This window comes from Heterodontus francisci, chromosome 4 (assembly GCF_036365525.1).
Source record: "Heterodontus francisci isolate sHetFra1 chromosome 4, sHetFra1.hap1, whole genome shotgun sequence".
Taxonomy (NCBI): Eukaryota; Metazoa; Chordata; class Chondrichthyes; order Heterodontiformes; family Heterodontidae; genus Heterodontus; species Heterodontus francisci.
Genome location: NC_090374.1, coordinates 170039826 through 170062773, shown reverse-complemented (window position 1 = coordinate 170062773; position 22948 = coordinate 170039826). Strand labels below are relative to the sequence as shown.

General features: G+C 41.6%; 1 protein-coding gene across 6 annotated transcripts in view; it reads left to right on the top strand.

Moving 5' to 3' along the window:
• The window catches only part of LOC137369376 (coiled-coil domain-containing protein 171-like), a 285974-nt gene that overhangs the window by 111900 nt on the left and 151126 nt on the right, over positions 1-22948 (top strand). For all 6 annotated transcript variants that reach the window (XR_010974938.1, XM_068030508.1, XM_068030505.1 and 3 more), the window contains 2 exons: positions 243-443; positions 8426-8593. Coding sequence is in view for 5 of the 6 variants with exons in the window: in XM_068030508.1 (XP_067886609.1) it covers positions 243-443; positions 8426-8593 (369 nt within the window). In the remaining variant the exon portion in view is untranslated. The remainder of the gene's footprint in view (positions 1-242; positions 444-8425; positions 8594-22948) is intronic.

Genomic DNA, 22948 nt, shown 5'->3' with positions numbered 1-22948 from the left:
TTAAGGTGGTCTCGGAATTTCTTCAGCAACAGAAAATTACTGTCTCTTCTCTCAGTCCTCCTCCCCTCCCTAAATTTTGAGTTAGAGCACCAGTTTTGTTTTTTCAATGCTCAAGGAGATTAAATGCTGGGATTGCAACAGAAAAGTTTGACTTCATAACATGTATCAAAGTTTTTCACTGCAAATGGTAAAGATGGTAGGAAGATCTTTGATTTTAATGAATATTAACTCTTGTTCCCCAGAAAGTTCAGGAAGACCTGGCAGCTGCTAATAAAAAGCTAAATAATTGGCGCAGTGAATGTGCTGAAAAAGACGCACTGATTGACAATATGAGCGTGGAGCTACAAAATGTGAAACATTGCTTTCAGCGGGAGAAAAGTTCCATTGCTGAAGCTAAAAATGAAATTCAAAACCTCACACGGGCTCACCAAAAGGATTTAGAGGTATTGTGATGGACGACAAGATAAACTCTTAAACTGAATATTTGTCATTGCTTTGATATGTGAAGTACCATTGCATGTGGACCACCTCATTATGCATCATTGCTGCATATGGCAGCTCTCACACTGCAGCTTCATTTAGGCTTTGTGATAAGTATAATATATTCATTCCCTTATACAATGATTAGTCTTTTAATTTTTGTTATAGATAACAGACTTGATCTGAGGACTTCATTGTCATGAAACATTTAACCTCCATAGAATGTATTTCTGAGAATGTAAATATTCTGATAGAGTTTGGTAGTAATGCATTGTTGATTATCACTCAGTAAATCACTTGTAGTAATTATATTGCAATCATAAATATTTCACTATGGATATCATCATGAATGTCCCCAATACCTATCACAAACAAAGCAAATGCCTTCATTTAGTTCATTAAATATCAGTTACAGGCAGTCATTTCACTCAAATGGGAGCTCAAATGATATTTAAACACCTTGAGTTTTGCTCTTGCAAATTTTATCTTGTAATCACTCCTGCACTTAATTCTTTTATCATAATTTAGAGATGATATATTCATTACTTTAAATGAATGATGAATGTAACCACTAATTCCCTATTTGTTCGAGTTTCAGTTACTCTGAAATTGAGTGGTGAGTATAATGCCATGCAGACTTCAAAGACAGTGCTGACTGGATGACTATCTACAAACAAGTCTTTGCCCATTAAAGCTGATGATGCCAAGGGCAGTTCAGATTAACTGTCCGGCCAGGGCTCAGCTTGAGATTTGAAGCAAATTAGCCAAAAACTTTATTAAAAATGGATACCATCCAGCACTTGCTCTGTACATAAGAGCTGTCTGTTGAAGATGTTACTGTGCAGGTCTCTTTCAGCTGAGATGCCCTATATGGTGAATCACCAAGGAAATTTCCACTGACTTGAATATTTAGAATTTTTCCTCACAGAAGGAGTTAAAATATATTTTGCAGACGAAACACATAAAAGAAAGAGTTATCCCTTCCCCCTGAATATGGTTGTCTTTTGAGCTCCCAGTATTGGATTATCTTCAGGTGTTCAGAACAACCCATCCTATGTGGCCTCTCATCGTAGGACAATCCTCTCATCCCAGGGACCAATCTAGTGAACCTTTGCTGTACAGCCTCCAATCAAGTATATGCTTCCTTAAATATGGAGACCAAAACTGCACATAGTGGAGGGAGTTTTATGCTCTCCTCTGCGATGGGTTTAGAGGCGGGGAGAACATAAAATCGGGTGGGATGGTGTTGGGAGGTTCCCGCCACCATCCCGCCTCCAACAAAATTTAATCCAGGGCAGGAAAACCTGAGCAATTAACTGCAATTAAGGGCCTCTTCCTACCGCATCCACAATTAGCCATGCGGTGAGTGGCCCTGTCGCCGCACGGGAAGCATGGCACAAAAATCTATGCGGGTTGCTTCGTGGCTCCCGGGAGGCCAGGGGGTCCGTTGTTAAAAGGCACTTAGTACCTGAACGAGGGATGTGGCATTGGGAAGAGGGGGATGCCTGCTAAGAGCCACCCCCTGCCACCCCCTCACGTCATCCCCTGCGACCCTACTCAAAGAGACCCCTCCCACCCTGACCTGCCTGTGCCATGGGTCCAGCGATGCTCCTTGGCCTCCGGTAGGTGCTCCTCCAGCAGCAGCTAGTGCCCTCTGATTGGCAGTTCTCCAAGGGTGGGACTTCCAGTAAAGGGGTCCTTGATCCTGTGGAAGGCCTGCCGCTGTCCACTTAAGTGCCTGATTGGCACTAGATTCGGTGGGCCTTCCAGAGAAGAGGCACGTGGGGATCTCAGCCTCACCTATTCTGGATGTTGAGACCCCCATCGCCAGAATAAAATCCCAGTCAGTATTCCAGGTGTGGTCTCATCAAAGCACTGTACGATTGCAGCAAAACGTCTTTATCCTTGTACTCCAATCCCCTTGCAATAAAACATGCCATTTGCCTTCTGAATTACTTGGTGTACCTGCATGCTAACTTTCTGTGTTCCTTGTACAAGCATACCTAAGTCTCTCTGAACATTAACACTTACAAGGTTCATGCCTTTTAAAAAGATATGTGTCCTGACAACACAGCATGCCAGAGCGATCGCTGACATCATCAGTGCATCCAAACAGTTGCAGCTTTCCAGTATGAGTCCGCATATGCGCACATCAACGTCACCACGTAATGATGTCAAATATGTTGCCTCACCCCTCAATGGCCGTGATTGTTGCCTCCACCCCCCCAACAGTACCCGGCTCCCTCCCATGATCGCCGCCTAACTCACTGCTTCTCTTCCCCGCTCCCTCCTTCACCTGCCTTCTCACTGCTCTATGCTGCTGCTTCTGTCCTTCACCACTCGCATACCGCTCGCTCCATCCTGCCACTTCTCTGGGAGGCGAGGCAGGAAGCAAGCAGACGGAGGGAACGGCTAGAAAACGGGCGCAGGAGAGAATGGCAGAATGGAGCAAAGAGCAGGCGGGAACGGCGAGAAGACGGGCATGGGAGGGAGCGGGGGGGAGAAGCAGCGATCGGGGGAGGGAGTAGCGTACTGTTAGGGGGGTGCAGAGGCGGCAGTTGCTGCCATTGATGGGTGATGGGGTTTGGGTTCAATTTGTTTCCTTGTGTCAAACTGAGCAGCACCATTTTTATTACTGTCAGTTGCCTGAGACATCACAGACAGTGATGTTTCAGTCGATGAGGCTGCATTTGCATGTGTGCAGTACTGCACCACCTAGTGGTTGCATTGTCAGCAAAGACAGCCAAAAAAAAACAAAGTGCTGGAAATACTCAGCAGGTCAGGCAGCATTTGTGAAGCGAGAAGCAGAGTTAATGTTTCATCAGACCTTTCATCAGAACTGGCAAAGATGAGAAAATAATTAGGTTTTAAAGCAAGTGAAGGAGGGGGGATGGTTTCGTGCATAAGAGAACAAAAGAGAAGGTGTGTGATAGGGTAGGAGAGATTTAATGCTGTGATGGGACAAAGGCAAAGAGCGTGTTAATGCTTGTGGTGAAAGACAAAGCATTATTCCAGAGAGAGTGTTAATGGAAGAATGATGAGCAGCTCTGGCCACATGAAAAACAGGCACATAGTTAAAAAATAAAATAAAAAATTCTGCTGTTCTATTCTTAGGACCGAAGTGAATAACCTCACACTTCCCCACATTATACTCCATCTGCTACCTTATTGCCGACTCACCTAATCTGTCTATATCTCTTTGCAGCCTCTCTGTGTCCTCCTCATAGCTTGCATTTCCACCTATTTTGTATCATCAACAAACTTAGATACATTGCTCTCTGTCTCTTCATCTAAGTCATTAAAATAGATAGTACATAGCTGAGGCCCCAGCACTGATTTTTGCAGCATTCCTCTAGTCTCAGGTTGCCAACTTGAAAATGCTCCATTTATGCCTACTCTTTGCTTCCTGTCAGTATCTATGCTAATTAATATATTACCCCAACTCCACGAACCCCTATTTTGCCTATTAATGTTTTGTGTGGCACCTTATCAAATGCCTTTTGGAAATGAAGGTATACTAAACTACTGATTCCTCTTTATACTGTTAGTTACATCCTCAAAAAACTCTAATAAATCTGTCAAACACTATTTTCCTTTTGTTAAATCATGTTGACATTGTCTGATCATGCTGTGATTTTCTAAGTGCATTGTTACGACCTCCTCAATAATAGATTCCAGCACTTTCCCAACAACTGATGTCAGGCTAACTGGCCTGTAGTTTCCTGTTTTCTCTCTCCCTCCTTTCTTGAATAGTGGTGTTCCATTTGCTAACTTCCAATCGGTTGGGACCTTTCCAGAATCTAGGGAATTTTGTAAAATCATAGCCAGTGCACGAGATACAGCAAAGGCTATGGGTTTTGACAACATCCTGGCAGTAATACTGAAGACTTGTACTCCAGAATTAGCTGAGCCCCTAGCCAAGCTGTTCCGGTACAGCTACAACACTGGCATCTACCCTGCAATGTGGAAAATTGCCCAGGTATGTCCTGTCCACAAAAAAACAGGTCAAATTCAATCCAGCTAAATACCGCCCCATTAGTCTACACTCAATCATCAAAAAAGTGATGGAAGGTGTTGTCGACAGTGCTAATGAAGCCGCACTTATTCAGCAATTACCTGCTCGCTATTGCTCAATTTGGGTTCTGCCAGGGCTGCTCGGCTCCAGACCTCGTTACAGCCTTGGTCCAAACAGGGACAAAAGAATTAAATTTAAGAGGTGAGGTGAGAGTGATTCAAAGTGTGGCTCAAAGATTGTTGTGGGAGAAGAGGGTTTCCATTCATGGGACACTGCCACCGGTACTGGGGAAAGAGGGAGCTGTACCTTTGGGAAGGTACCTTAACCTGAACTATGCTGGGACCGGTGTCATGGTGAATTGTATAACTAGGGCATTAGAGAGGGCTTTCAACTAAATAGTTGGGGGGTGGGGGGAGGGTTCATGTGAGGGGCTGTTTGGAAAGTAAAAGAGAAAGAATAAGGAAATAGTGCAGGGTAATGAGAACCAGAGTGTGACAGAAAGGGACAGAGTATACAAACATACGAGTGGACCAGCAAATAAGGTCAGAGTAGGTAAAAATGGTAAGAAGACTGAATTAAAGGTTCATTATCTGAATGCTCATAGCATTCATAACAAGATGGATGAATTGATCACACAAATAGAAATAAATGAGTATGATGTGATAGCATGATTACAGAGACATGGCTGCAAGGTGGCCAAGGCTGGGACCTGAATATTCAAGAGTATTTGACATGTCAGAAGGACAGGAGGAAAGGAAAAGGAGGTGGAGTAGCTGTTAATAAAGGATGAGATCAGTACAATAGCGGGAAATGATCTTGGTTCCAAAGATCAAGATGTAGAATCAGTTTGGGTGGAGATAAGAAACAGCAAAGGAAACTGGTGGGGGTAGTTTATAGTCCCCGCAACATTAGCTACAAAGTAGGACAGAGTATGCATCTAGACATGTTAGGGGCTTTCAAGCAAGGTATGGCAATAATCGTGGATGTTTTAATCGTAATATTGATTGGACAAATCATATTGGTAAAGGTAGCCTGAAGGATGAGTTCATAGAGTGTATTCGGGATAGTTTCCTGGAACAATACCTTCTAGAACCTACCAGGAACCAGGCTATTTTGGAGCTGGTAATGTGTAATGAAACAGGATTAATTAAAGATCTCTCAGTAAAGAATTCTCCAGGCATGAGTGATCATAACACAATAGAATTTCATATTCAGTTTGAACTTGGGAAATGTGGACCATAACTAGTGTCTTAAACTTAAATTAAGGCAATTACAAGGGTACGAATACAAAGTTGGCTAAAGTGGACTGGGAAATAGGTTAAAAGGTAAAACGATAGAGAAGCAGTGGCAGACATTTAAGGAGATATTTCATAATTCTCAATAACGATATATTCCATTGAAGAAAAATGACTACCAGAAGGATGCACAATCCATGGCTAACTATGGAAGTTAAGGGTGATATCAAATTAAAAGGCGTACAATGCTGCGAACACATGGAGAAATTAGAAACCATATAAAGAACTTATAAAAACAAACCCAAAACGGACACCTTTCCTGCAAAACAAGATGGAGTCATGTGGTCAGGTGACCTTATCCTCTACTGCTTATACACATGGAAACTACAAGAACCTGGAGTTAATCTTCATGTCTGGACCTGTCTTGGAGAAGGCATTAAAATATAAATGGATCTAAGCCAAATAGTGACGAATGAAGCTGGAAGCAGATCCTTTTCTGGATAGTCAGTTTATTCATAGAATGCAGCATTACATATCTCTGCCTCCTGTTCAACCCCGTGTCCCAGCAGGCTCTTTTTAATTAAACAATGCCCTTCACTTGTGTATCTTTAGCAACATAATTAACCTACCACTAACACTAATGGCTACTTCTCTCCAACCTTTTGGGTTAACAATGGGATGGCAGACATGATGGGGGAAATTGTATGCTGTCCCTGCGGTGGATTCAGAGGCAGGGAGAGCATGAAATCCAGTGGGATGGTGGTGGTGGGGTGTTCCCGCCTCCGCCAAAATTTAATCTGGAGCGGGAAGGCCTGTGAACGGTCCGCTCTATTAAGACCCTTAACAGGTCAATTAACCCCAATTAAGGGCCTCTTCCTGCTGCATCTGCAATTTGCCATGCGGCGGTCGGCCCTGTCACCGCACGGGAAGCAATGCACAAAAACCATGCAGACTGCTTCCCGGCTCCGAAGGGTTGCGGGGAGGGGGACCATTGTTAAAAGGCACTTAATGCCTGAGTGAGCGACCCAGCATCAGAAATGGAGGTGCCCACTGAGAGCCACTCCCCTGCCCTAAATATTTTTGGGTAAACATTTATCTTTCTTTAACCCTATGAGAAAATCTGCCATTTTTCTGTTGGTTGACCATTTAAACGCTCAGGTTAAAACACATTTCTAACAAAAATGCTGTCTTTGATCAGTTAAGAGGTGAAAAGGGGAAACCATCCCTAGCAAAAGGGAGGACGGAACTTAAAACAGTCACTTTCCTGAGAGGAAAAGTAATGAGAATACTAATGGGGCTAAAGGCTGAGAAGTCCCCTGGACCTGATGGCCTGCAGCAGAGGTCTTAAAAGAAGTGGCTGCAGAGATGGTGGATGCATTGGTTGTAATCTTCCAAAATTCCCTGGATTCTGGAAAGATCCCAGTGGATTGGAAAACTGCAAATGTAACAGCTCTGGTCAACAAAGGAGGGAGGCAGAAAGTAGAAAACTATAGGCCAGTTAGCCTAATGTCTGTCATCGGGAAAATGCTAGAATCCATTATTAAAGAGGTAGCAGTAGGACATCTAGAAAATCACAATGCAACCAGGCTAAGTCAACATGGTTTTGTGAAAGGGAAATCATGTTTTGCAAATGTATTAGAGTTCTTTGAGGATGTATCAAAGCAGGGTGGATAAAGGGGAACCAGTAGATGCCATGTATTTGGATAATAAAAGAAGCTCAGAGCTAAAAGCTTAAGCATCATGAGGGGAGAAGCATGTTGTGAAATGACAGTGTGATGAAGACTATTTAACATGACACAGAGAATTGAAGATAGTTTGGGTGTTTATTAGGATTCGGATGATACAAGTCACGTGTTGAGCTTGAGTAGTTTATGAATGTCTTCTGAGCACAAACTGTTGCACCCATGAATACTTTAATGGCTTTTAATAAGATATTCAGTCTTTAATTTCTTTTGGCATATTGTATTTTTTGTTTGGTTTGCTGTTTGTGCCATTTGTTCTTGATGTCACTGTGTGCCAGTCAGATGTTGCTAATAGTAAACATTGCCAAACCTCAAGATTGGACAAAGTTTGATGCCAACTATTCATTCTGTACAGAAGTTTTCAATCTTATTGTTATAAGCCTTTGTGGCATAGCTTAGGTGGTAAAGTTGATAGTTATATTGAACCTGAAGATTTATAACATCATATAATATATATTATAGTTTAACTGTGAAGTTTAGCAGCAGTTTGCAGGAAAATCAACCATCTCCAAATGTTTTTCATACGGAAAATACATTTTTTTTCTGCATCGTGCAAATACTGCTTGCTGATTTATGCAATGAAAGTGCCCTGATCATTGGTGTGATTGCGTACCCTGGGAAGGGTGATTGAAAGCTTGCTGTGGTATCAATGAAAGCTGGACTGTGTAACTGCGGGTACAGCTCTGCCTCTCATTATAAGTTATAGTGAAAACTTCATGTAAATATAAAATTGCTCAGCACTTGCTATATGCAGATAGAATTGATGGTAGTTGGTTTGTCCTCATATCAGGTCACTTGTTTCTACCATTCTCTACATACTATAGCTATAATACAAAATATTTATTGGACAAAAAAGTTAATATATTTTAATGACAATTTTATTACATTCATTTTTTTTTCTGCTTGCAATATTTTTGGACCACTATGCTAATGCACTGATATTTTTCTCACAGGAGAAACTGACCTTCCTTCACAGTTTATACCAGCGCCTAGTAGCAGGCTGTGTAGTCATGAAGCAACCAAATGGCATGCTGGCAAAATTCTCCTGGCCGGAACTATGCACAATTCTGCAAGAGAACATTGATGTCCTCACTTCAGATCTTAGCAGGGCCAATGAAAAGGTAACTTTCTTGAGGTTGCAAGTCACTTAGCCGAATCCAATAACAGTTGTCTGCATCAAGCACGATTTTTTTAAAAAAGCTTGACAGTCAACTTATTTCAAAAGGAAATTCCGATTTAATAATTCAGAAACATTAATAATAATTTGTCTCAGACACAGTTTGATGCCATTTCTGAGGGCATGCAAAAGCACTAAAGTATGAGTGAATTCTCCAAGCACCATTGGTCTCACAAACAAATCTGAATGTTGTTACATATTTTTTCCCAGATTTGTTAATTCTACTAGTTAGAATTAGCCGTAGGGATCTAATTAGAACGAAATAAATTAATCTAAATTTTACCAAGAAGAAAATTCAAAACATTTATTCATTTTCAGCAATAAAACAAAATCTCATTCACAGCACATGACACCGTACACCTGCAAAATTATTTATATAATTACACATCCATGCTGTCCTCCACTGTGTCCAATTTGAGGAGAAAGATTAAAGTCATGTTTATATCTCCCTGTAATGTATTTGATGCTTGCCTAGCAATCTACAAGCCACCATCATTTACGATCATGCCTGAAGAATAAGGAAAGGCTAGGGGGAGTAGTGATCTGTGCCTGATCCAGAGCATTTGCATAATTAATTGGAGCTGGTGGTACAGTCTAGTCTTGGATGCTGGTACTGGGGACACCGCACAGCTTGGAGTATGCTGCTGCTTAGTTACATACATTAATGGGTTGAGATAACCTTGCGGTTGGTACAAGGGATTTTTCTGTTGGCCTTTCATCTCTGGGACCTAAATTTAACTCTAACTCAGACTGATGGAATGACATGGTCTCTTTTCTCTAGCTAGAAAGGTCCTATGTGAAATGAATTGGGCAATTTCAATTCTGTTTTCAGTGGATATGGATCAACCGAAAGAAAGTTCTAGTAATCGGCCACAATGAATCTTTAAGTATTATTGTAGGAAATAGGATGCCATGAGTTCAACAAGTCTGAGCTTGCACTTGAGGTGTATTGCAGCAGGGAATTTACTTTGCATCTGATCCATTCTATACTTGACCTTGGTGCCAAAAATATATATCTGTAAATATTGACATCTTTCACAGACTTGTGCACTGTTCCCAAAAAGAAACATAGATGTTGTAAAATACAAAAATTAATTATTTCTGCTTCTTAACCCCATTTCAGTTCTGTTGCTAATGTGTTATACTACATAATATGTGCGCATGGAGTTTGTGGTGGAGGGTTTTATTCTGTTGACTGCATGCCTTTATTTTTTGATTGCTAATGGCAGCGATGATCGGTCAAGTGATTTGAACAACAGTGATAAACGGGATTTTATTTTGTTGTGTTTTGCAAGGAAGCAACATCTGCTTTTTGTTAAGCAGAAACTGATAGCATTCACATTCAGATAACTGTGCACTGAAACGATCAAGTGACAATCCCACTTAGTTTAACTACTGTTCTAAAAATTAAACATATATGGAATACAGGTAGAGGTGAGTTCTTGTGTGATGACCTAAAATTATCTAAAACATTTTTAACGAATAGCTGAAATTTTCATTTTACTAAGCTATAGACTATAACATTTAGCTATTGGTCTAGTAACACAATAATAACTACTTTTTATATTGTCTTATTAAATTTTTTGTCACATTTCACCTGATGGGCTCAAATTTCATATCTTAAAACAGCAAAACCAAACTCTGATTTTACTGACTGCTTATAATTACAATCAATCAATTTAAGAAAAATAACCAAAACCGAACCGGTCAAATTACTGTTTTTGTTTTGGCCACAACAGTGATTACACTAAGTGGAACTTCTATTTGATACCACTGTAACTGAGAAATTGCAATCTACCAATTAAATCGTTCAACGTGATTTTACAAAAACCCTTCATCTGCAATCTTGTGTTCTCCGTTTCAACCATTTGGGTTCGGAAATAAGGCTACTAACGTAATAGAAATATTTAAATGTTTTTAAACTTAGCTTTTGTGTCTTCGAGTATCTTGATTATTTTACTTGGAGACTTCAGCGTCTTGCAAAATCCTCGGTCAAAAGTTGATATTCTTCGCAGTGCTGACACTCTTGCCAATTGAAGGAATTTAATCTGTGCCTGAAGTTCTCTGACGGCAACGGTCTCGATCTATGCAGAACTTCAGGAGCTGCATTACTATGATTCTCTTAGTACTGGCATCTATTTCCTCACACTGTAACAGATGGAGTTTTTGTTTTCCCAAATGATTTAAAAACAAGCAAGTGGGTGAATTTAAAAATTGTTTAAATGTTAGAAGGCATGAAATTACTTCTGTAGCATAATGTCAAAATCCTTACTGATATCTAAATAGATTACATCTACAGAATTTTCATTTCCAACAAGATCTGTCATTTCCTCAAGAACTCTGATACATTTGTTTTGCAAGACCTCCCTCCCATAAGCCCACACTGACTCTCTCTTGTGTGTCACACATATCTAGGCATTCCATTATTCTCTTATTCTAGATGCTATCCAGTGCTTATCCACAAGATATTAAGCTCACTGGCCTGTAGTTCATTAGGTTGTCATAATGCCCTTTTTTAAAGACTGGAAATCATTAGGTACTTTCCAATCCTTAGGCACTACTGTTTCTAATGATTCTTTAGAGACAGGACAAAAGCATGATCAATTTTGCTAACCACTTCTTTAAATATCTTTGTATGAAGTGCTTGGTTCCTTGTGTTCCTTTCACTTCCTCAATCTATAAGTGACTAGCTTGTCTGAAATTTCTGCTCCTTCCAGCACTTTCTTACTGCTGAAAAGTTAATTTCTGTACGGAAGAAACTTTCCACATTCTCCTTCATGAACAGTATGTTTGCCCATCCCTTGGTCATTTGTCACATTTTGCATTTCAGAGTATCCTCAAAATTCTTTATTGGTAGGTCTTTTGTATGAGATTTGAGTTTTCACTGTGTTAATTAATATTCCTTAGTCCATTCAGAGACATGATTATATAATTGTATCTCTCTTTGTTATGCTTCCCTTTATGCTGTGGTCTTGTGCTTCTTAGGTGAACAGTTTCTGCTTCAAGGTAATTATATTCTTGCAATGCAAATTGGTTAATTAAATTCTTCCATTTAATTTATTCAAACGCGATGCAAATTTCTTCCATCTGACTGGCTGAATTTATTAATTGTGGTTCATTTTTATTAATCCAGAAAAAGGAAACTTGTGTTTTATTTGGCACCTTTCACATAACATGTGTTTGGATCAGACCCAGGCAGACAGATAGAGACAGTACTTTTGAAGTGTAATCTCTATTGTCACGTAAGGAGACACCTAATTTTCTCAGTGTATTGCAATGTATACACATGAGGGAAATAGCTACTTCAAGTTCATTATTACTGTAGTATTTTTAATTTTTATTTTTATTAAACCATTATAAAATTTATCACCAAAATAGAAATTCAATTATTTCCCCTGATTGTGAAAGAAGCACATGAATGTTAATGAGTTAATACTGAAATATATATTTAGACAAGCGGTTGTAAGCTACAGTGACTGTTAAGCTCACCAGCAGGAGAAAAGAATACCAAGAAAGAGAGGGCAAAAAGCATGCGATATTCTGAGGTATGCTGCATGCTTTTTTGCTCGGCATTAATTTCAGTACTGTGATTGGCTACAGCTAATTGCTCACAACCAAATTGATTCTAATGTAAACTTTGCAACTGGCAACTCATCCCACAAGTATTGTTGTGCTTTCACTGTTTTTGCAGGGTTTGTGAAAGTAATACATTTACGTTGAAAATTTGCTTTTGAAATTGATACGTGCAGCAAGCTATCAATTCAAAAGACTTAACTCTTCATTAGTTATTTAGTGAGATTTTTCTTGGTTTTTTTCAAAGCAATTAATGGTATTGAATCAATAACTTTTAAAGCTTTAACTACATATTGCCACATCCCAGAAATGGTGTGATGTGCTGATTATTCTGCTGTGTTATTTTTCTGCTCTTCAATAATAATCTGGCAGGGTTATGTGAATTGATAGTATTCTGTAAATGACTAGATTCCTAGATGTAAGTGCATGGCACACAAAAGCTGACATTGATGTACACTTCACATGAGAGAAATATAAAAAAAAGCCCTCCCATTATAATGAATACAATTTACTGTGTGTACTACATGGCTGAACAGGTATACACACAACCTGTGCTTTAAAATTTTAACTAATATTCTGGCAGGATCTTTTTGTTCAGTCTATTAAGAAACATAAGATAATTAAAGAGGCTTCAGCTGACTTACTAAACGATGAGCACAAAACTCCACTGGTTTATAGACATCAGCAGAGCTGCAAGATTGAATATAAAACTTGTTGTCAGATGTGTGTTTTTAACATTTAGTCCATAGTTGATTTTGGGGGTGGACTTTGTGATGGTTGAGTGGGTTGCTGCAGTGCATTTTGTGGTACACAGACTAGGAAGTTTCTAATTTTTGCCAATATTTGTTGAGCAAGCTCATTTCAGCTGGGAGTGGGCAAAATCAGCAACTGCCAGTTACTTTCCAGTGACTCCTGCTACAAAGAGTGTGGAATTTAAGTAATGACACAATTGGACTCAGCTGTGATGCCCTGCTACAGTCAAGTAGCATGTCAGCACTCATTTTATTGAATGGCGGAGCAAGCTTGAATGGCAGAATGGCCTACTCCAGCTCCAATTTCTTATGTTTTTATGTCTTGTACATTTAGAGTGGCCCCTTCGGTGAAGAATTAGAGGGCAATCTGAACTCATTGAATCGTGTGCCATCATAAGCTAGGATGGAGTAAAGTTGATTTCATTACTGTTACATGGCAAACATCATGACATAAAGTAAAATAGTAATAAAGATGATGCCGGGATTTTATCTGGGCAACAGGGGTCTTCATGTCCAGAGAAAGTGATGCCGAGCACCCTGCATCGCTTCTTCTGTGGAAGGCCTGCCGAATCTAGTGCCAATTAGGCACTTAAATGGACAGTGACAGGCCTTCCATGGGATTGAGGACCCTGGCAATGGAAGTCCCGTCCACTGAGAGCTGCTGGCCATTCAGAGGCTGGCAGCTCTTTAACTGAGCAGCGCCACTGCAGAGGTGGTGGCAGCTGCCAGTGGGTCACCTACCCGAGGCCCAGGAGTTGCGCTGGACCCAGACCACAGGTAGGTCAGGGCGGGAGGGCTCTCACGGGGTGGGAATTGGGGGGGAGTGGGTGTACTGGGGTCGGTAGCAAGGGCATGGGGGTGGCTCTCAGAGGGGCTCCCCTTCCTGATGCCAGGTCCCTCGTTCAGGCACTGTTCCTTTTAATGAGGGATACCACCCATGGAGCCGGCAAAAAGCCCACACGGTGTTTGCTGCCGTGGTTCCCATACGGTGACAGGGCCGCCCGCTGCATGGCTAATTGTGGCGGCGGCCTGTTGAAGCTCTTAATTGGGCATTAATTGCCCAGTTAATGGGTCTCAATTGAAGGCAGGGTGAGAAGGCCGTTCACATGGCCTTCTCACACCGGACTTAACTTTGGCGGAGGCGGGAAGGTGGTAGGGTCCCTCCCGCCACCATCCCACCCTATTATATGCTCTCTCTGCCTCCAAACCCACTGAGGGGAGAGTATAAAACTTCACCCGCCCCATGATTTTCATCTGCAAACAAAGACAAAGGAATGAAATGCCGTCTTTGTGGAACAGGTGCTCTAGGCATGTATAAGAAGTTCCTCTGTTGATTATAAAGATGTGAAATTGATTGAATTGGCCAGTCTTAATCTAGTTCTTAGTGAGTAAGAGTCCATAACATAATTTAGAGAGATTATGCGAATTGCTGGTCACCCTCGCACAGTTTAAGGTGCTTCACTGAAGTTGAGGTCATGTTATATTGTTGAGACAGCACAAAAGGATCTTTACATCTAATTTATTCAGGACCTGAACAGTATGCTTATAATTGGTAGTGAATTCTGTTTTACCATCACAGCTTTCTGTCACCGTGATTAGCATAACATTCAACTAAAACAAATTAATTTATAGCAATATTCAGGCTCTAATTTGAAAACATTTTTGTTTATTTTGTGCTAGACTGCTCAAATTTGTTGTTAAATTACTCCTGATGCATTTCTTATAAAAATCCATTTTATGAAAAAACATGGTCCAAAATGAATAAAATGATTAATGGCATCAGCCACCTGCACAAATGCTCCTAACACTTGTTGATGCATGCAGGCTTATCTTTGCTATGATACATAACCAATATGTAGATTTTAGTTTTGAGTGGTATGGCTGGCATTGAACCACTTCAAGGAGCTTGAGTACACAGTTGGGCCATTGGAAAAAAGGAAAAACTTGCATTTATGCAGCGCTTTTCATGATCACTGGACATCTCAAAGCACTTTATAGCCAATCAAGTACTTTTGAAGTGTAGTGGCAATTGTATTTGTAGGAAACACAGCAGTCAATTTGCATACAGCGAGCTCCCACAAACAACAATGTGATTGTTGTGATCTCAGTAATACCATTAATGTTAAAACAGGAAATATGAACTCCTCAGACCAATTTAAACAACTACCTAACATGATTTCACATTTTAAGACTTATTATGGCAGCTAAACTAAGAATTACCATTAACTCAGCGGTACTTTGTAAGTAGCTAGTACTCTAAATTACAGAGGAAGGTATTCTCTTCACTTCATAGACAGGAGTTTTAGAGAAGTGGTTACACCCAAGGTGCAGGCAGATAGATGGGTGACCGCTAGAAGGGGCAGGCAGTCAGTGCAGGAATCCCCTGTGGCTATCCCCCTCTCTAACAAATATACCATTTTGGATACTGTTTGGGGGGATGGCCTATCAGGGGAAAATAGCTGCAGCCGGAGCAGTGGCACCATGGCTGGCACTGTTGTTCAGCAGGGAGGGACAAAGTGCAGAAGAGCAATAGTTTTAGGGGACTCTATAGTCAGGGGCACAGATAGGCGCTTCTGTGGATGTGAAAGAGACTCCAGGATGGTATGTTGCCTCCCTGGTGCCAGGGTCAAGGATGTCTCTGAACGGACAGGGGGCATTCTGAAGGGGGAGGGTGAACAGCCAGACGTTGTGGTACACATCGGTACCAATGACAGAGGCAGGAAGAGTGACGAGGTCCTGCATGGGGAGTTTAGGGAGTTAGGTAGAAAGTTAAATGACAGGACCTCTAGGGTTGTAATTTCGGGATTACTCCCTGTGCCACGTGCCAGTGAGGCTAGAAATAGGAAGATAGTGCAGCTAAACACGTGGCTGAACAGCTGGTGTAGAAGGGAGGGTTTCAGATATCTGGACCATTGGGATCTCTTCAGGGACAGGTGGGACATGTACAAGAAGGACGGGTTGCATCTAAACTGGAGGGGCACAAGTATCCTGGCTGCGAGGTTTGCTAGCGTCACTCGGGAGGGTTTAAACTAGTGTGGCAGGTGGGTGGGAACCAGAGCAGTAGAACAGCAAGTGAAATAAATGAGGGGGAACTAGTAAATAAGGCCAGTAAGACTAAGAGGAGGAGCAGGCAGGGAGATGTTGCAGAGCACAGCGGGACTGGTGGTCTGAAGTGCATTTGTTTCAATGCAAGAAGTATAACAGGTAAGGCAGATGAACTTCGAGCTTGGATTAGTACTTGGAACTATGATGTTGTTGCTATTACAGAGACTTGGTTGAGGGAAGGACAGGATTGGCAGCTAAATGTTCCAGGATTCAGAAGCTTCAGGCGGGATAGAGGGGGATGTAAAAGGGGTGGGGGAGTTGCATTACTTGTTAAGGAGAATATCACAGCTGTACTGCGGGAGGACACCTCAGAGGGGTCGTGCAGCGAGGCAATATGGGTGGAGCTCAGGAATAGGAAGGGTGCAGTCACGATGTTGGGGGTTTTCTACAGGTCTCCCAACAGCCAGCAGGAGGTAGAGGAGCAGATATGTAGACAGATTTTGGAAAGATGTGAAGGTAACAGGGTTTTAGTGGTGGGTGATTTTATCTTCCCCTATATTGACTGGGACTCACTTAGTGCTAGGGGCTTAGATGGGGCAGAATTTGTAAGGAGCATCCAGGAGGGCTTCTTGAAACAATATGTAGATAGTCCAACTAGGAATGGGACCATACTGAACCTGGTATTGGGGAATGAGCCCGGCCAGGTGGTCGAAGTTTCAGTAGGGGAGCATTTTGGGAACAGTGACCATAATTCTATAAGTTATAAGGTACTTGTGGATAAGGATAAGAGTAGTCCTTGGGTGAAGGTGCTAAATTGGGGGAAGGCTAATTATAACAATATTAGGCAGGAACTGAAGAATTTAGATTGGGGGCGGCTGTTTGAGGGTAAATCAACATCTGACATGTGGGAGTCTTTCAAATGTCAGTTGATTAGAATCCAGGACCAGCATGTTCCTGTGAGGAAGAAGGATAAGTTCGGCAAGTTTCGGGAACCTTGGATAATGCAGGATATTGTGAGCCTAGTCAAAAAGAAAAAGGAAGCATTCGTAAGGGCTGGAAGGCTAGGAACAGACGAATCCCTTGGGGAATATAAAGACAGTAGGAAGGAACTTCAGCAAGGAGTCAGGAGGGCTAAAAGTGGTCATGAAAAGTCATTGGCAAACAGGATTAAGGATAATCCCAAGTCTTTTTATACATTTTTAAAGAGCAAGAGGGTAACTAGGGAAAGGGTTGGCCCACTCAAGGACAGAGAAGGGAATCTATGTGTGGAGCCAGAGGAAATGGGCGAGGTACTAAATGAGTACTTTGCAACAGTATTCACCAAAGAGAAGGACTTGGTGGATGATGAGCCTAGGGAAGGGAGTGTAGATAGTCTCAGTCATCTCATTATCAAAAAGGAGGAGATGTTGGGTGTCTTGCAAAGCATTAAGGTAGATAAGTCCCCAGGTCCTGATGGGATCTACCCCAGAATACTAAAGGAGGCAAGGGAAGAAATTGCTCGGGCCTTGACAGAAATCTTTGCATCCTCATTGGTTACAGGTTAGGTCCCAGAGGACTGGAGAATAGCCAATGTTGTTCCTTTGTTTAAGAAGGGTAGCCAGGATAATCCAGGAAATTATAGGCCGGTGAGCCTTATGTCAATGGTAGGGAAATTATTAGAGAGGATTCTTCGGGACAGGATTTACTCCCATTTGGAAACAAATGAACTTATTAGTGAGAGGCAGCATGGTTTTGTGAAGGGGAGGTCGTGTCTCTCTAATTTGATTAAGTTTTTTGAGGAAGTGACAAAGATGATTGATGAAGGAAGGGCAGTGGATGTTATCTATATGGACTTTAGTAAAGCCTTTGACAAGGTCCCTCATGGCAGACTGGTACAAAAGGTGAAGTCAGACAGGATCAGAGGTGAGCTGGCAAGATGGATGCAAAACTGGCTCTGTCATAGAAGACAGGTAGCAGTGGAAGGGTGCTTTTCTGAATGGAGGGATGTGACTAGTGGTGTTCTGCAGGGATCAGTGCTGGGAACTTTGCTCTTTGTAGCATATATAGGTGGCTGTTTGAGGGTAAATCAACATCTGATATGTGGGAGTCTTTCAAATGTCAGTTGATTAGAATCCAGGACCAGCATGTTCCTGTGAGGAAGAAGGATAAGTTTGGCAAGTTTCGGGAACCTTGGATAACGCGGGATATTGTGAGCCTAGTCAAAAAGAAAAAGGAAGCATTCGTAAGGGCTGGAAGGCTAGGAGCAGACGAATGCCTTGAGGAATATAAAGACAGTAGGAAGGAACTTAAGCAAGGAGTCAGGAGGGCTAAAAGTGGTCATGATTTGGAGGAAAATGTAGCTGGTCTGATTAGTAAGTTTGCGGACGACACAAAGGTTGGCGGAGTTGCGGATAGTGATGAGGATTGTCAGAGGATACAGCAGGATATAGATCGGTTGGAGACTTGGGCGGAGAGATGGCAGATGGAGTTTAATCCGGACAAATGTGAGGTGATGGATTTTGGAAGATCTAATGCAGGTGGGAGGTACACAGTAAATGGCAGAACCCTTAGGAGTATTGACAGGCAGAGAGATCTGGGCGTACAGGTCCACAGGTCACTGAAAGTGGCAACGCAGGTGAATAAGGTAGTCAAGAAGGCATACGGCATGCTTGCCTTCATCGGTCGGGGCATAGAGTATAAAAATTGGCAAGTCATGCTGCAGCTGTACAGAACTTTAGTTCGGCTACACTTAGAATATTGCAAGCAATTCTGGTTGCCACACTACCAGAAGGACGTGGAGGCTTTGGAGAGGGTACAGGATGTTGCCTGGTCTGGAGGGCATTAGCTATGAGGAGAGGTTGGATAAACCCGGATTGTTTTCACTGGAACGACGGAGGTGGAGGGGTGACATGATAGAGGTTTACAAAGTTATGAGCGGCATGGACAGAGTGGATAGTCAGAAGCTTTTTCCCAGGATGGAAGAGTCAGTTACTAGGGGACGTAGGTTTAAGGTGTGAGGGGCAAAGTTTCGAGGGGATGTGCGAGGCAAGTTTTTTACACAGAGGGTGGTGAGTGCCTGGAACTTGCTGCCAGGGGAGGTGGTGGAAGCAGGTACGATAATGACGTTTAAGAGGCATCTTGACAAATCCATGAATAGGATGGGAATAGAGGGATACGGACCCCGGAAGTGCAGAAGGTGTTAGTTTCGGCAGGTATCAAGATCGGCGCAGGCTTGGAGGGCCGAATGGCCTGTTCCTGTGCTGTACTGTTCTTTGTTCTTTATTAAAGCACTTGAAAAGCTCACGCCACATTACTACATTACACAGTTCTCCTTGAAGCAAAAGCTTTGCAGCTAAAAGTCCCGAACACCTCCCAGTTGCAATGGGTTGGATTGCAATGTTATACCTTTCGACCGAGGCGGGAGGAGTGCACTGTTTATTCTAGTTCCACTTCTCCATGGATCACAACATATATTTAATTTTTTTCCCACTTACTGATACGGTCAATTATCGACTTTATTTTTTTATCCTAGAATAAAACACACCAACCAGGTTTCTTTCCTTAACAACAAAGTTACCAGTTTATTATAAAACAAGTCTTAACCAGTAATGGAGTAAAGCATAAACACACAGATTGAAATATTAAAGTTCCCTTTTTACCTTAGCCCCTCACACACACACACACACACACACATATATATATATATATACCGGTTAACTGGATTTTTGTTTTTAGAGCTCTATTACAGCCAGAAAAAACACTTGGACGGGATACTTGCTCAATCTTGAAGAAACAGCAGATGAGATATGTTGTGTTCCAAAACTGGCATGCAGTCGAGCCTTCAAGTACACGTAGATGGGTTACTGGGATCTTTTAGAACAATTCTTTTCAGGCAGCGTTGAGAATTAATTTAGCAGGCTTTTCTTCAAAGACAAGAGACGAGATGAGTTGACACAGTGGATTTCTCAGGGTCTTTTAGAGAGGTGCTGGAAAGCTGAGCTGGGTTGTGGTCTTCTCTTTCTTGCGAATTCTCTTCTCTCCTTGGAAGTTCTCCTCTCTCCTTGAAAGTTCTCTCCCTTTATTTTCAGTTTAGCCCCAACTGAAAACAATTCAAAAGTGAAACCAACAACAGGATTGATCTCCATCAATCTTGACCTGTCACTTCTTCGTAAACAACTTCTCCAGGTGTCCAAAGTTCTCTGTTATTTATTGAGCTGGAAGTCAGGTGTTTTCCCAGAAAGGCTTGTTGTTGTTGCAAGTCAAGTGGTTTCCCGGAAAGGCTTGTTTTCCTCACAAGATCTCTTAGTGCCCCTTTTAAAAAACATTTCCAGGTACTGTTTTTCAAAGTCAAGTGGCCTTTACATGATCCTCTTTGAAAATTCCAAAGTTTAACATTTCTTCACTCTTTCAAAAATGAATCCTCAAAAAATATATTTGAAAAACCACAGAGGCACTTTCATAACACATTGTCCTCTTTGCTCACTTCTTCTGAGCACTTTCAACTTGGACTTCCATGAATAAGGTGATCCTGTCAGTCTATTCCTTCTCTGCAAACCTGAACTTTCAAATGAGGCTCAAGTCTTTGCTGCCTTTTGCTGTATCAGCGTTCTGAAAGCAGGTATTTCCTCTGTCCTTCCTTTGAGGCTGCCACCACTGGTTGGTGTCTTCCGGTCTTCCTTACAGCCTGCAGATTTCTCGTACATAGGATTTATCCAGAATCAGAAGATCAATAGCCATTTGTTTTTTCTATATGCAGAGCCCATAAATCTGACCACAGCGGAACCACCTGGGCCTTCCTTTGTATCCAGGTGTTAGCAATTGCAATTCACCTTTGCATTTTCAGAGCCACTGGCTCCTTGTTTACGATCTGAGAGTCTAGGAAAGGGAAACCATTGTTCATCAGGTATTATAACCTTGTATTCTCTGCTTTTCAAAAGGGTCTTTGATCTGGGTTCCTTGTTGACCTGGCAACCAAGATTCCTGTCCTGTCTTTAAGCAGAGTTGATGTGAGGTCACATGACTTCTCTGACTCCCGTCTCACACTACATTAAAAATCACAGTATTTCAAACCTAATCATGCTCCAAAGTCCAGTGTTCATAACAGTGATAATGACCAGATAATCTGTTTTTGTGATGTTGATTGAGGGATAAAAATTGGCCAGGACATTGGGGGATAATTCCACTGCTCTTGTTTGAAATAGTGCTATGGGATCTTTTGCGCCCACCTGAGGGGGCAGACAGGCCTCAGTCTAACGTCTCATCGGACAGACGGCACCTCCAACAGTGCAGGTCTCAGTATTACACATAAGTATCAGCCTTGATCTTTGTGCTCATGTCCTCGAGTGGGACTTGAACTCACAATCTTCTGACTTAGGAAAGCGAGCTACCAACTAAGCCACAGTTGAGACACATGATATAGCACTGCTCCACTATTTCAATAAGCAGGGAGGGACCCTATTCTCAACTCCTCATTTCAACACCATCCTTTCCGTGTTTGTAGCAAACTGTTATCCCATCACTACAATACACAGAATGGGATATTGGAAGTCTTCAGTGAGGAAGGATCCAGTGATATGAATGGGCTTTTCATTGAAGTGACCACTGTCATATTTTATAAATTAGCTGTCCAATTACAGTTATAATCGAATTAAAACATTTGTTATATGTTTGGGTATATAACTATTCTGTATTCCATACCCAGTCCCTAAACCAGACCATGACCTGGCCTAACAGCCCAATCTCCTGAATTGTGTCAGTCCCCTTTTGTTTCTATCTGTTACTGATAAGATGTAGGTAAAGCTCTCTGTGATATCCTCCTTTCTCTGCTTTGTCCCAGTAATATGCCTTAAATTAAATGCATTTGTATGAAATTTTTGTTTTTTCCTGTAATTTAGTGACCAGGTGCCAAAATCAGATTCCCATAACTGTCACATTTCTAAGTTGTGTGTTGCTGCAGTTTTGTTAGCAGTTCATAGTTGCATTTTCTTAAAAAGAGGAATTTCACCCCTTCTGTGGGTCACACTTGAATGAGTCTAGGTTCCAAAGGTACGTGGGCAATGTGATAATCTGTTAATGTAATTTTTTATTAAGTACACAACAGCAGTGTCCCCCTCCGAATGGCTGGTTCATTCACTTCCCTTTAAAGTGTTTCAACTGAAAAATAAACACTAAACTGTGAGGAGTAAAGGCTTCATAACTTGTTTGTAAACTTGTCACTCATTGAAGTAGTTGATGTCTTCGAATGAGTATTCAACTGTTCTGAATTATATATCCCACAAGTTGTAAGCCTGAGTTTTGAAAATAGAATATTACAGTACAAACTGTTATGAAAGTGCTTCCATTTTTTAATTTTTTTGAGGACTCATGTTTAAATGGATTCATTTGAAAGAAGAAATTCCATAGATTCTGGACTTTGTTTTTTTTTAAAAAGGTCACTGGAAGGACTTGAGATTTTTTTTAAAAACACACCCTTACTGGAATCACATGTCTTAAACTAAGTAAACAGCAGGAGCCTTGTTGACTAAGGGAGTTGTTTACAGAGAAGTGACATAGAACATAGAACATTACAGCGCAGTACAGGCCCTTCGGCCCTCAATGTTGCGCCGACCTGTGAAACCATCTGACCTACACTATTCCATTTTCATCCGTATGTCTATCCAATGACCACTTAAATGCCCTTAAAGTTGACGAGTCTACTACTGTTGCAGGCAGGGCGTTCCACGCCCCTACTACTCTCTGAGTAAAGAAACTACCTCTGACATCTGTCCTATATCTATCACCCCTCAACTTAAAGCTATGTCCCCTCGTGTTTGCCATCACCATCCAAGGAAAAAGACTCTCACTATCCACCCTATCTAACCCTCTGATTATCTTATATGTCTCTATTAAGTCACCTCTCCTCCTCCTTCTCTCTAACGAAAACAACCTCAAGTCCCTCAGCCTTTCCTCGT